This window comes from Metopolophium dirhodum, chromosome 1 (assembly GCF_019925205.1).
Source record: "Metopolophium dirhodum isolate CAU chromosome 1, ASM1992520v1, whole genome shotgun sequence".
In the NCBI taxonomy this organism is placed as follows: Eukaryota; Metazoa; Arthropoda; class Insecta; order Hemiptera; family Aphididae; genus Metopolophium; species Metopolophium dirhodum.
This window is the reverse complement of record NC_083560.1, coordinates 95,138,673-95,154,331: the sequence shown is the minus strand read 5'-3', so window position 1 is coordinate 95,154,331 and position 15,659 is coordinate 95,138,673. Positions and strand designations below refer to the sequence as shown.

Genomic DNA, 15,659 nt, shown 5'->3' with positions numbered 1-15,659 from the left:
ATGAAAATAACACTACGATCGCTTCGGCTGCAAGATTTCCCTCTTTACGGAAACTACGTTTTAAAACATGACCGCACCACTACCACCCGCCCATCGTGTCGCCACCAGTCCATACTATCTTAGTTCATGGTATATCTGCATGCTCCCTCATTTGGGAAGGTCTAATTGGATGGACTGAATGTTCTGAATGTACTGAATGGACGAGTTCTACAGTGCAGGACGTGCTGACAAGAGAATAATATCATTTTATTCTGTGATAATATCGGTAAAAATGATAATCAGCATTTTTAAATATCCCTTATCTTAATATCCCTCTATCTTAACTGTGTTTGTTATTATCACGGCTGATAAAAATTATATAATGTAAATGTTTTTTGTTTTTTACGAACGGTGATTTACCATTTTACATAGTAAAGATCGCTGAACTATAGTTAGGTAATAGTGTAAGGTATCTGTTTCTTATACTTACAGTTGATGAAAAAATAAGAAATAAATGACCCTGCAGTCTTCACAATATAGTGGAATTTGTTGAGTTAATTTCACAGAAGACCACAGAATTTCTATTCAAGAATAATATTATTGTTAATGGTAGGTATTTTAACTATTTATTTTATTATATTATTATTTTTTGATTGAACATAATTTCATGGTATTATTCTGAAGTAATTATTTTATTGTATTATTTTACCACAATTGAGCAATTCACTTGTTTTGTATAATATTGTTTATGTGTTTCTTAAATTGAATATGATGCATATTAGAACTTCGAGTGCTGGTTTTTTGCAATCATTTATAAGAATATATCGTCCGCACATTTGTTACTAACAGAAACCTATCTTACTATTGGATAACATATCAAGATGTATGTTCGGCAGACCTAATTAGCTTGTATATTGTGTATTGACTTATAAACAAACTGAATGATACAATTATTGTCTATGATCTCTCGTTTGTTTTGTACAATATTTTAATTATAATAATAATAATAATAATATTTATTGTCACCAAATTATAACAATTACAAACAATTTATGAGTAACAAAACAATTATTAATTATTAATCAATTCATGAGCACCAGTCATTAGCAGGTATTAAATATTAATATTTAAAAATTAAAATATTGTAAAAAACAAACGAGATATTTAACACAGATAATATTACAAAAGAAGTGAAAATCTCTTATAAGATCTTGAAGTTTGATAATAGTCAATTCACTCTAATATTCAAGCTAACAAGAAAAATTGGAACTGTTGAATGTTGAACATACATTTTGGTATTATATCTGTTAGTAAGTTGAAGATAATACATGTGGGTGTGACATTCTGTTAATGTTTAAAGAGTAAAATTGAACTCTTTAATTTATTTTAATCGATGCTGACTAAAATTTGACATTTTTATAAATATAACTAATTAATTATCTAAATACCTATTTAATTTAAGTAATTAACAACTTTAAGATTAAATTGCAGTGTTTATAATCCAATAATATTAAGATCATATAGAATTGAAATAAATGTATAAAGGTTAAATAATTCAATTAAATTATTAAGACATTAATGAATGTGTGAAAATATGGTAAATATTGGTACGGTACCCAAATGTATATTTTTTTTTATATACATATTAATATATTTTTATTTCTGTCTTTTTGATAGGTTTGTTTTATGTCTTACAGGTTACAATTTGATTATGGAGTAATTTTACAACCATTCAACTGCTATATGAATACAAATAAGTCAATTGACTGTCTCACCTCAACTATGACGAACTATGAAAGCAACTAGTGTACGCGAATACATGTTTATATGTTAACATGTATACCTTTTAAATGCTGAAATATTCAAAAGTTTTTACAAAAATATTTTAACTGCTGTATATCAATTATTTGTTTAATGTTAGTTGTTAGATTTTGTAGAGATATTTTAAACAACATTAAATAAAAAAAAATTAAAATAATAAATAAGTAAAACTTAATTTATAAAAACTATACAGTATTTTTTTATATATAAGTTAACAAGCCAGGTATATTATATGAATTAATTTACTTTATTTTGTTTTTTTATTTAATAGAAAGGCTGAATTGGAATGGAACAAATAATTTTTAAAAAAAACAAATTTTCTAATTGTTCATTTGCTACTCTTGTTTTATTTTTAATATCCTCTGAATTTTAAAAGATTAGTATCATTTTTTTTAATATTTATCATCTTGTGCTAATTTCTAATCAACTAATTCTAAATTTTTTTTAAATTATAAAAGAGCCATTCTCTGCCATCATTTGACAGCGTGTTCAAGAAATATGAATCAGTGATGCAATATACATGTAAATATACATGCAAACCACAATCAAACGTGTTGCTTTGCTGTAATCAATCATTAGCGTACACACATTCACTGAAATTAATTTTCAAACTGGTTTTGTTGCAATAGTTTAAAATATTATAACAAAAATATGTTATTTAAAGTAAGCAAATAAAATGCTCTTACCTTTCATTTAGGAAAGATGCGAGTCCAAAATAATAACTATTTTAATTTTCAAATGAATTATAACTAAAATCCAATGTTCACTAAAATATATATGTATAGTAAGTGCAGCCCGTAAATGATGTCTGATTGGCTTATCATATAAGAATAGATATAATTTATATATAAATAATAACTTTTGAGAGTGTAGGTACTAAGTAATATAAACTGGGTAGTACAAGTAATTTAGTGATATTAATTTATTGAAACTATATACACATACATACTTATAAATAAAGAAATGAAATCACTGGTACTAAATAAAAAAATAACAATAGGGTTGAAGTGGGGTTTATATATCTATAAAAAAATATCAAACACATAATTTATAGTTAACTGCATGTCTGTAAATAATTCAGTATAGCATAAATTATGCGATTTGAACATAAAAATTATTATTATTAAATCTAAATCTTGTCTTACACAATGTACTTGACTACAATGTTTTGATATTGTTTTTTAAATGTATTGTTAGCTGCTGAATTGGAATATTGTCTATAGAAAATTGTGCATCTTCTAAATTTTCATTTTCCATGCTCATTATTTTACTTATATCTGCATTGTTTAAAATGTGTCTATATTGATTTTCTGAGAACTTGAATTCTTCCAGGTTTTTAAATTTTGAATATTCATTTTAGTTGTAAGAAAGCCATTCTCTACCACTATTAGAAGGTTCATTAAAAAAAGATATGTCTTTGATATAACAAAATGCATGTATACAAACATATAAACTACAATCAAATGAATTTGTCTGTTGAATTGCATCTTTAACATATACACATTGCCATTCGTGTAATTTAAATTTCAAATTTGTTTCATAGTAATAATTAGCAACATTATAACATTAAAATGTAATTTGGAGCAAGTTTATAAAATGTTCTTCCCTTTCGTTTTGGTCAAGCAATGAATCTAAGATAATAATTATTTTAACTTTTAAATGAATAACACCAAGAATCCAATGTTCCCCTTGTAATGATTTAGTGTTTATGGTAACCAAAATAAATTCTTTATTTAGAGCGTCAGAATCCAAAAATGTTTGAATAATATTTGTGTAATCTTTAATATAAAAATATTCATACATATTTAATGGGATATACAAAATTGAGCCATCTTTTTCATTATTAACAATAAAATAACTAATGACATCATCAATAACAAATGAACTAATCCAACAACAAGGCATTAATGTTTCAAAACCCTTTAAATTAACTGTGTCATTTAATTTTAACTTAGGAAATTCTTTTTTGTTTTTAATCTCAGATGTAGTTACTTTTATTAGGCATTGTTTTTTTCCAGAGAAATTTAATGATAATCCTTCAGCTTCTAGTGAGTCATTTGCTCTAATAATTTTACTTCATTCAATATCACCCGGTCGAGGTGCTTTTCTTCCTCCTTTAGTTCTTCTCCTTTTCAACTCTGATAACTTAAATACTTTATTTTTGTGTGGTTGAATTTTGGATGTAAAAAATTTAACTGCCATAATATGGTAACATTCTCGTGTAGTTATACCGGTACATGTACATTGTAGATTATTACGAACTTTGCTTACTGTGTGTGTTTTATTAGAATAGGCACATCGAACTATGTGTACTTGCAAGTGTGGTGAATAATCGATTAATTTATTTTCCAGTACATGATTTGCCAAAGATATTTGTGTCATTCTGTAGGTAGATTTTTTTCAATAATTGTTTTAGGTTCAATTTCATTATTTTTAATGTTTTTCATAATTTCTGTAATATCATCATTAATAGATGAAACTGGGATATTAAGTTCATTGATTTTATTAATGTACTCTTCTTTAACATGGTAATCCCCCATGTTTCTGTAGCATCGGTTAAATTCATTAACATAGAATATTTGCATTTTATACAATGAAAGTACTAAAGCATCTAGTGGCAATTCTTTCCAGTCATCGCTTGATCATTTTATTTAAACTTTCACTCATGTTATTAGTAGGAGTTATGTTAGCGTAAACTGAAAATCTGTTTGTTTTAAAAAATGGACATCTGTTTTTCAAATCATATTCTATATTTTTTTCAAAATAATTTAAAAACGATCGACTCCATTTAGTTTTGTACTCATTCAATTTTTTGTCAAATTCATTTTTATTTGAATTAAATATTTTATTTCATTAATATATACTTTTAAATCATCTTGATTCACATTATTGGTATGTAACCAATGTTTAACATTACGAATCAAATGGTTATGACAAAAAGTTAAATTTGTATTAGCTATACTGAACTGATTGAGTTTAAAATCGCAGGGTACAATACTTTTTTCTCTGTCAGTAATAATTGGTACATTATGCCCATGTTTTTCAAAATGTATCAATTTCTTTACAAAACTACCCCAAAAAAGCTAATGAGTACGCAATAACTTTCTTTCGTGAATCATAAATAACACTGGAAAAGTTGGGTCTCCTCCTATGTTTGTATTACGCATGACCAATACAGATGCATAAAAATCACCCAAATTAAATGTAGTATCATAAGATACCAACTGTGGAATATGTTTATTCATGAAACATCGTTTCAACAAATCATTGGCTAAATCAATACAGGATGGATCACCGAATATAACATTTGTGTCTGGGTAGATTTCTATCACGTGAATAATTTTTTCGAAATCTTGTCTTGCCATTTCTAACAAACTAAAAATTTCATCTCTTGATACAACATATTTTTTTGACTCATTATACTTAAAATTTAAATTATTTATGTTAATTATATGATTAAATAATTTGTATTAAAAATTTAATTTATTTTAAACCTGTGGCTTGGTAAAAATTTCCGATTTTCCTTATTTTTTTTTTTTTTTCGGCGCTTTTCAACACTAATGGGAGTATGGCAGTATGGGATTTTGAACTCCCCAATGCACCAACTAGATTCACTTTGGCATCGAACAAGATACTGAAGTTGAAAATCGAAGCATTATTTCGACTACTTATCGTGTACACCCATGAGTACGCCACTGAATATAATATATTATTTAGTGGGGAAGTGGCTTATATAATATGTTATAATATGTCCACAATAGAAATGTTCTAAGACCGTGCTCATAACAGTTAAAAAATTGAACAGCATACTATTACTAATCACGGTTGTAGATATACAATCGTGGTAGTAATGGTTATTTGATTATCAGTCAACAAAAGTTAGTGATAAGAATCCATGGCGGAGTTGCAGCAGGCAGCTGGCATACCCATTTATTTCTATCATGGACCATGGTCAATAGTTGATATCATTCAACAATCATCGAAGTCAAATACTCGAGTCATTATTCCGGCGGTTAACACCTCCGACGCGCCTGCCGTTTCAACGCTCCGAGTTTGTTTTGTATTGATCTGTCTCTTTACTTCATTCGTACACTTGTTTGGTTCTTTCGATTCCCAGCTCTCAACCACTTTACGGACGTTTACGACTCCCGAGAGTAGCTGTACGCACAACGAAAACGTCCGCCGACAGCCATGGCTTTCAACTTCCCGGCGTGCACCTACATCGTGGCCATGATAACCGACGCTTTTCTGTTGTTTTTCTCTGTGTTTCACGTGAGTACCTACTACCCAAAACTCTAGGCCATGGCCTCTAGATACCGTCGCACTGCCAGGTTTGGTTGATAATTCGATTGAACGTTGGTCACTATGAACGACGTGCGTAGATATGCCGTATGTGAAAATTAATTAGGTATATTGAATCACATTGTGTACAATATAGTTTTGGGTAAGACACTGTGAACGGTTAATGATATTTGTCTATTTTTATTATTGCGTCAGGTAATGTTTTCTCTATTCACTCGTATTCCTAGTCGTATTATGGAGTTCAGAACTCAATTTTTTAAAACGTGTATTATCTGACAAAGTAAGTACTAAAATATACTAGTTATGTGACAAAAAATGAAAAGAAAAATAGTCTACCCTGCATAAATATGGTATTTATTTAAATTTCAAAGTTTTAAATGTTGTATTAAAGTAATATGTAATAACGGACATGAAGCATAGTTCACAAATTGTTATGCTTCGTTTAGACCTTAGATTATGCCCATTATGTATTAATGTCTATGCATCAGTTCTGTCCTTACAATTTTTTTCTTATTTAGTGGTTATTAAATCATTGTTTAAAGCTGAATCTAATATATACCTCGGTTTAACAATTAGTATATTGATTGTAATTTGTTATATTTTTTTATCATATACATAATACAACATATATTTATGTTAGGATTAGGTATGTGGTAAAAAAATTAAATTATTATACAAAACTACTGCTTAATATATGTATTAGGTAATTTAATCATCTTAATAAACAGTGGTACATTTAGCATTTTTCTATAGGGGAGAGTAGGCCCGATGGTCCACCTGTTTATTTTTATGTTTTGGGTCACTAAAAGATTTGTAAAAGTAATTTATTATTATTGATTTGATATGATAATAATTTACTATAGGAAATATCATAATAAGGTTAAATATTATACCTATTATTATAATGAAAACTATTATGATTTTTTGGTGTGCCTAATAAAGAACTATAATATTATATATCATTATGTGTTTACACCAAACATAAATCATTTATTAATATTTCTTGTTAACTTTTTTTTTAATTGTTGTGTAGAATAATACACACAACACATAGTAAGATGTGGAGGAGAGGGTTAAATTAGGTACCTAGAGACGATAAAATTGTTAAGTCCGGTAAGTAATTGTTCACTAATTCAGGGAAGGGTGTCACCACACACACATACTTATATATTATATTACTTATTATATACCTATATAATCTGGATTATGAAAATCGTATACATAATTTTAAAGTTTTCCTGTTATTAGTCATAATAATTTAGACTTATAGGTGTATTATAGATGTTTAGTATTTACTAACTAGAATAATAATAGATATATTAGTATGTAGGTCCATACATTATAGATTATCTATTTTTATAAGTTACCAAAATTACCAAGATTACCGGGTTTATTAAGTACCTAGTTTACCTTGTTATTCTCATGTCATATTATGTATGTATCAAATTAATTATAGCAAATAGTTACCATAGTTGGTTAATATTATTATTACCTTATTTTTTTTTCTGTTGTTATTCTCTTTTAACTGAAATTATTTTGGTTATAGGTTATTGCGTTTGATGAACTGAAAAATGACAGCAAGAATCCTATAGATCAATGCAACAGTTTAAATCCAGTATGTATAAATATTAAATATGAGAAAAGTTTACATGATTTATGTCGTAATCGACTGGTATTAGGTGTTATAATAATTTACATAATATATGTGTTAAATGGTACCTATTAACTGTTATATATTATAAAAACAATGGGTAGTTTTATACTTCATATTTTGTTAATAATTTATTTTTTAAAGTACTACTTATATTATAAAACTGTAATATTGGGTAACATTTTGAGTACATTAATTATTAATGTTTAAATTATTTTTTGAAAAAAAAATTTAACTAAAATTAACAGTGAAACTAATACTTATTAATTAAGACAAGCAATTAAACATTTTGTCTATATAATTGTATAGATTGTTTTTATTAGGATAAAATGATAATAATTAACTGTTTTAAAACGGGTATTATAAAATGCACCTTTTCTAGTGAAAATTAAAAATATACATCATGTAAAATGTCTGATTTAAAAATTCAATTTTCCGTTTAAAATCAAATTTGTGTTCAGCAATTACAATATTATGTTAATAATACATACTACACAATTATAACATGTGAACACAAATTTGATGTGTCATATGTTTGTAAAACTGAGACAATACATTTGGGTGTGGTGTCCTTATACACCAATTCTTGCCTATCGGGCTTTTTGTTAGATACCCATACACTACAGCTTGTATTAATGAACATAATATCTTATAAGCAAAGAACAGATTTAAATGCTCATAAAACAGAAAAAAAATATGATTTAATACACTTATAACATACATTTTTTTAATGCTCTTCAAAATTAATTTTAACATTGAAAAAATTTGTTTTGTTATTATAATTAATAATTATTATATACATTTTTATTATTATTAATTATTCTTAACATCTTATTAATTAATTTATTTATTAATCGTCTTTTTCTATTTTCTTTTTAGCAAGAAAATCATTTCTAAAAAATTAATTATAAAAACCGTACAAATGTATTATAGGTGGCGACAGGGTCATATTTATCTGATCGGTAAAAACATTACAAATATAAAAATTTAAGTGTAACACACAAAATAAATAATATTTTATTTTATTTTTTTAGAATGAATTTAAATTAAATTTTATCCATTCTTATATAAAAATGACTTAAAAATATAAAAATGTCAAAAAATGCAGTGGATAAATAGTGTAGCTGTGAAAGGGTTTAAACAATGTCTCAAATTTTTTAATATTTCAACATTTTTCTGTCCCCTTTATTTGACATAATGAGAGTTACAGTAAACACTGTACATTAAACTAATTTATATTCAAATTAAACTTAATTTATAATTTATTATTATTATTATTATTATTATTTTTTTTCGTAATACAAGCTGGTATAAATTTATCTATTCATCTGTAGTCTCATTGATAAAATTGTATCAATAAAAAAATAAGGAATAATAATTTTGTAATTTTTTTTTCAGTTAGTGATTCCAGAATATATTTTACATTTTTTCTCCAATTTGCTGTTTTTGTTTGGAGGCCAGTGGTTATCCATTGCTATAAATGTTCCATTAATGGCTTATCATATTTCAAAGTAAGAGTGCATAGATTTTAGTAATAAATTGTTAAATGATATATTTATAAATCTTCCATTCTATTATTTTAGGTATAGAAATAGACCAGCTATGTCTGGCTTTGGTCTCTATGATCCAACAAGTATTATGAATGCTGATAAACTAAATAAATATCAACGTGAAGGTTGGATAAAATTGGCATTTTATTTGTTCTCATTTTTTTACTACTTATATGGGTAAGTTACTTATTTTAACAAAACACAATTTAATCAATATAATGACATATTTTATTACAATTTTTTAGAATGATAAGAGCATTAATCACAGTTTAAATCTAAGATGCTCGGAAGTCTGAACATTCATCTTGTACAACTATAATAGCTTAAAAGTTCAATATAACTATGGGCAGCTGGGACAACAATCACCAGATTGAATAACCCCAACATTTTTAATTATTTCAGTAAGAATAATCTTCAACTTTTTATATGTTTACATTAGAAATAATTATGCTGATATTATGCATGGATATAATAAATATACACTATTTATTAAATTGGTTATCATTTAAAAATATATTGTATTTCAAAATCTTTTCTATAGAATTTTTTAACTAATGAATTCGTAAATCTTTTCTATGTGTTAAATATATATTTTTTTTAGAATTTTGGGTAAAAAAGTGAAGTTTATAGTCATAAATTATGTAAAAATTACAAAACAGTTTATAATGTTTTATAATGTTTTGTACTCAAACTTGTATTCTTAAATTTTACAACCCAATTAAATTAAATTTACTCAAAATTTAAAAATTGTATTTGCAGGTAAATGTTTCTGGCAATCTGGAATATTGGAACTATGCGTAAAATAATTAACAATTGTGTTAAAAAAATGATAAATGATACTTTTATTTAATAGATTACTAAAATTGTAATACATAAATAATAATTGTAAGTACAACCTTACAAAGTTTTAATTAACTTATTATATCATCATAAAACAAATTATGTTTGATAGATATGTATACATTCTTACACTTAATAGGGGAGTATTATATAAGGTGTCAGAGCATAAACTCGTGACTGCAAGAAATCAAATGAATAATAATAGCTTATTATGGACTTTGGTCAGCTGATTTAAATAGGTTATTAATTTCATAATATCAATACTACAAAATGATTATGATAATATTATTTGTTATTTTTTGTATTTCTGGAGGTACATAAATATATATACATAATTAAAAATGTACAAATTGTTAGACCTCAAAATCTATTTTTCATCGTTTAAATAGATTGATGATTACATTCAAATTTGATACTTCTATAATAGTACTCAATGAAACTTGACTCCTGCTTTTAAAATGAATGGTTACCTACTTTCCACGTTTTTATGAATAATTGTTTTATATTTAATAAATTATAATTTCAAAATAAATGTATTTATAAAAAATAAATTCTTATACAAATCTCTTTTTAATTCTAGTTATTAAAAATGTAAACTGTAAACTCGCTAAAACTGAGTAATAGTAAAACAGGATAATGTAAGTCACTACTTATACCATATTTTGATTAATACATTTGTATATAATATTAACTTATTACCTAATAATAAGGAATAAATTGTTGGTTCACTATTTAATAAAAGTATTCCATAATTTTCAAAAATGTATTTGTTGGAAGTATTTCTAGAATTAATAAAAAAAACTGCTTTTTATTTTAAAATCAAGAGCTCATGATTTTTGGTATAATAATGGGATGTTTCATATCATTAGACAATTTTGAATGTTTGAGATGATCGGCTACTCTTTATATTCCTTTACATCTATGAAAGGGTTCAAACATGCTAGTTGACTATTGGTCCTTACATTATGTTGTCGACTCAGGGAAGTTAGCTTCATGATAAATTCTGCTCCTTGCACTATATCCACTACTTGACACCTTTCACTTATAGCACAGCTTCTGCAAAACCAAATAATATAAAGCACAATTATTAATAAATGTTCTAGATTAGAATGAAAACTCAGCAGTTGTAAACTTGGTGAAGTGCTATTAGTGAATGTGGAATACTGCATTGCACTGTTCTTTCTTCGAGGTTAAATGTAGAATTATCATAATTTTCAGTTACTCTCCACTCGGCAGCAGTAGTAAGCTATCTGGGTCTGTTCTACCATAGTTGATTAGTTGTAAGCTCTTGGCAATTTCAACCACTGCTGGGTTGTCAGCAGATGCCAGATGGAACATATTTTCGCTGTTCATCCTTCAATATTAAATATAGAATTTTTATAATGTTCTGCTACTGGCCACTCTGCAGGAGTAGTAAGACACCTGGGACCGTTCCACTAGGTTAGGTAATTTAAACCTCTTAAGGCCACATCTGCTGGATTGTCTGCAGATAGAACAAATCGCCAAACTGCTGATGGCGTCAAGGTTTGGATCTGTCCTTCTCTGTTTGAGACAAAAGTCAGCCACCTAGCTGTATAGCTACCAATCCAATGTAATGTAACAATTGAAACTGACCACAAATTTACTAATTGTATATTTATGTTAATCGATTGAAGTAGGGCGTTAGTAAGCTCAGCAAGCAACAATGCACTACATAACTCCAATCTTGGTATGGTAATTTTCTTAATTGATGAAACTCGAGTTTTTCTAGTTCTCTTTTTATTAAATGGGAAATAACTTTCATTGCTTTCGCCTTAAATGTGTCATTTGTTGTGTTACAAATTACAATAAATTGATGCGCAATATTTTTAATGTGGAATCCTGCTTCTTTTTGAACAAACAAATTTTCTTTAATTTTGTGTTCAGAGGGTAAATGTTTAAAGGCTATGTGGTGGTTGCTTGCCCATTTGCACAGCTCGAAACCTCTTTGATTTAATAATAATATAAGTTCTTGAAAACGATGGTAATTTTTGGGCTGATATAAAATTATATAATACAATGTGGCGGAGATATTGTCATAAAAAAAAATACAAGAAAAAGTAAAAATGCAACATATTTTTCTGTTTTAGCAGATGAAACTACTGGTACTAGCCATTTAGAACAGTTGTCAATCAGTATACGATATGTAGATTTTGACTTGAAAACAATTCATGAGAATTTTATTAAATTTCTTAAAGTCATTGATTTAAGTGGAGAAGCATTTGGAAAAACTATTACTGAATTCATAAAGGCACTTAAGCTTATATTTTAAAATATTAACCTCTAGCTACACATATGTTCACTGTTATAGCCATTGTTTGAATTTAGCCTTAGTTAAAATGTATACAATACAATCTGTACGAAACGTAACTGGAATTTTTGAAGAAATTACCAACTTTATTAGAGACTCCTAAAAAGGTTGACATTTTTAGAATAAAGTTACTAAAGATTGTTCAAATCTCAAGACAGATATGCTATTGAAACTATGTACTACACGATGGGTCAAATGTCATGAAGCATTTATTAGATTTTATCAAATGCTACCTGCAGTTATTTCATTTTTAGAATACATGATTGAATGTTCAGACGGTCAAATATTACTAAAGTTAACGGATTGTACAGTTCAATATTAACATTTAATTTTTTAATAACATTACAATTCATCATAAATACCATGAGCTGTACATTGCCTTTATCAAAACAACTTCAATGTCCAACTTTTGATTTATCTGAAGCTCAAACTTTAATGGTATCTGTTTTTACTGCTTAAAAAATCAACCAAATGAATATGATTTTATAGATCTATTTAAAAAAGCTCAAGATTTGCTGATGAATTTAATATTGAAATTCGAGTACCAAGAATGTTAAATAGATAGGTGAATTGTTCTAATATTATGCCAACAGAAGTAAAGTATAAGTAGTATAACAGACATGAGACAACAGTAGTTTACTCCTAAAATCTATTATAGAGTTTTTATTTATTAAGCATACCTGTATACCTCAACTTTTTAATAACAGAAATGGAATAGCGTACTAAAACCTATTTAAGGTCTACAATGGGAGAGGCATTGCTATTAAACATCCGAGGCGTATTCAGCTATTATAATTTTACCTATAGTCTGTCTCGTGAGAGAACAGAACTGCCGCCCGCATCCCCCCCAACTATCCGTTGTAAGTGTGATCACGTGGTTGTCCACGCACCAATGGAATCAACGGTCCCGTTCTTTCGTGAGACAGACTATATATATTTTTATTTTTAAACATATTACAATGATTTGTACAATGTACAGTGTTGTGAATTTTTTTTTAATAAATTGAAAAAACTAGTATAAAAACAACATAGACCGACAATTTTTAGTGCATATTTTTAAACTGATCATTTATTTGTTTTTTAAGGGTACCTTTTTGTATGATTGCATATTTAGTGTATTTTTGGTCCCCCCCCCCCCCCATTATTAATTTCTAAATACACCCTCACTGAGGTGATCATCCATATGTCACAGTTGCAAGTCTGTAGCTATGTGTAGGTTATGATGGATCATCTCTCCATACAATACCTTGAAACTTCTGATATTCTGTGTGAACTTGTATTTGCCTGAACATTTGACGTATATTTGCGGTAAACACAATTTGGTAATCTGGTGTTATGACATCAACAATGTTTTTTCAATTTATGACCACAATGTAGTCGTTCATTAAGCGAGCAGCCATTATCCATCTAACTTGATCCATCAAAAACAACAATTACCTTAGTAGAAGAACTAACAAATCGGCATACATGATGATGTGGCAGATAAATCCGAGGTTGTTGCTCAAATTGAAACGACATTCACAAATTAAATCTACCTTAATCATTTGAGTAGCTCTAGGCATTTTTTCAATGTTTCCAAAGTTTTAAACAGCTGTGTCTAATGTGGATAGAACTGCAGTAGTGTGACAGGTGAAGCTTTCAATTGTAGCTCCCTTAACTGTAAGTGGCATTTCATAATCACCAGCAATAATCCATCCCAATTCAATGTTCTGGAGTGTAGGCCAACCTTTGTTTTCACATGAGGGCATGACTGACCAGTCTTTAGCAGCTTACAGAAAAACTCAGCACTAATCAACCAATCAATTTTACCTGGTTTATAGAATGTTAAGTCGGCCAAGGGTATATTATTTATATGTTTCCATGTTACAAAAAGTTTTGAAAAGTACAATATTGAATATATGTATCTAAAAACAATGGCATTATTTACATAGGTACCTATTTTAAATAATTTTGTTTTTATTTTTCCAGTTTAGTAATATAATATAATATATTAATATACTATTATTTACATTTCATATCAGTAAACTTCATACACTTACTTTAAAAGAATACCTATTATTAAGAATTTTGTATAAATTTACATAATTTTAACAGTTCTTACCAGGGCGGCGTGAATAGCTATTTTATGAGGTTGCCGCCTCTGGCACCTCATGCAAAAGTGGGTGTCCCAATGACTCCAGTATCCAAGACCTATCCGTATAGACGGGAGGACTAGTTTATAATTTACACTCGCATATTCAGTATTCACATACAACCTTACGCATAAAATGTGTGAAAAGATAAGTGTAACATGTGAAAAAATGGGTGTGTGTGTGTAGTGTGTACTTATTTAAGGTAGTTGGCTTCATAGGAAAAAAAAAAGTTCACGCTGCCACTGGCTCTTAGTACTTCTTACACAATAATATTATAATACATAGTAGGTATATACGTACTAATACATGTATTTAAATAGTAAATAGTATAAATTAAAAAATAAATATTATTTATAAATGTTTTAACCTTGACCTCCCAAAAGCACCAACTAGTTAAAAGATATGCTGGTTCCAGAAAGTAGAAACCTTAATCGAAATTTCAAGTTTATGATAATTTCATTTTTTCTATTAGAAAAAGTGTTTCCTTATCAATACATTTGTCGCTAAGCTCATAAAATCAGAATCTAAACATTTCAAATGTCTAACCCAAAATGAGTAAAATTTTTATTGTCCATAAAAAATGCTAATATGTACTTATTCCGTATTCGTTTGGTGAAAATTTGAAGTGTAATGTTTTTTTGTCTTTTCATTCATTTTGAAAAATACTGGGCTATTAGGTACTCAAATGACTTCTTTAGACAAAATTGGGAACATAATACAACTTGTATAAAATAATATTAATAGATGTGTATACTGAATATATATCTATTAACATTTTTATACTCCCCCTCCACTGGGTAAAAATCCTAGATACGTTAGTAGGTAGGAACGGAGGACTATATTTTGTCAGAACTGTATTTTATCTGAAAGTGGTTTGTCGGATTCATATCTCATAATATTTTACAATAATGGATTTTAGATTCTGAGCGAAGCGATGAATGTATTGAATTTACAATGATGTGTGTTTTTTTTTTCATTTTTAACTTTTTTTTCTGACTGTCATCACCTTTTAGGACAGTAAAAGTGCTTGGATTTTCTTCAACAGTAACTTTTCT

General features: G+C 27.6%; 1 protein-coding gene and 1 long non-coding RNA gene across 3 annotated transcripts; both read left to right on the top strand.

Annotated features, from left to right (window-relative positions):
* Positions 1-28: 28 nt before the first annotated feature.
* On the top strand, positions 29-1,986 carry LOC132934850 (uncharacterized). Its single transcript, XR_009663100.1, has 2 exons — positions 29-588; positions 1,677-1,986. It is a non-coding gene; the product is annotated as an uncharacterized LOC132934850 (long non-coding RNA).
* A 3,755-nt stretch (positions 1,987-5,741) lies between these two features.
* LOC132934849 (protein cornichon-like) lies at positions 5,742-10,866 on the top strand. Of its 2 annotated transcripts, XR_009663099.1 has the most exons (6): positions 5,742-6,072; positions 7,649-7,717; positions 9,152-9,264; positions 9,337-9,480; positions 9,549-9,704; positions 10,063-10,866. XR_009663099.1 is itself a non-coding variant. In XM_061001232.1 (5 exons), exons 1-5 carry the CDS (start codon positions 5,992-5,994, stop codon positions 9,574-9,576), a joined length of 435 nt encoding a protein of 144 aa, XP_060857215.1. In that variant the 5' UTR covers positions 5,742-5,991; the 3' UTR covers positions 9,577-9,834. The 2 variants fall into 2 exon arrangements, 1 of the variants encoding a protein (XP_060857215.1); XM_061001232.1 differs by lacking the exon at positions 10,063-10,866 and having other exon boundaries at positions 9,549-9,834.
* The last annotated feature ends 4,793 nt before the right edge of the window (positions 10,867-15,659 follow it).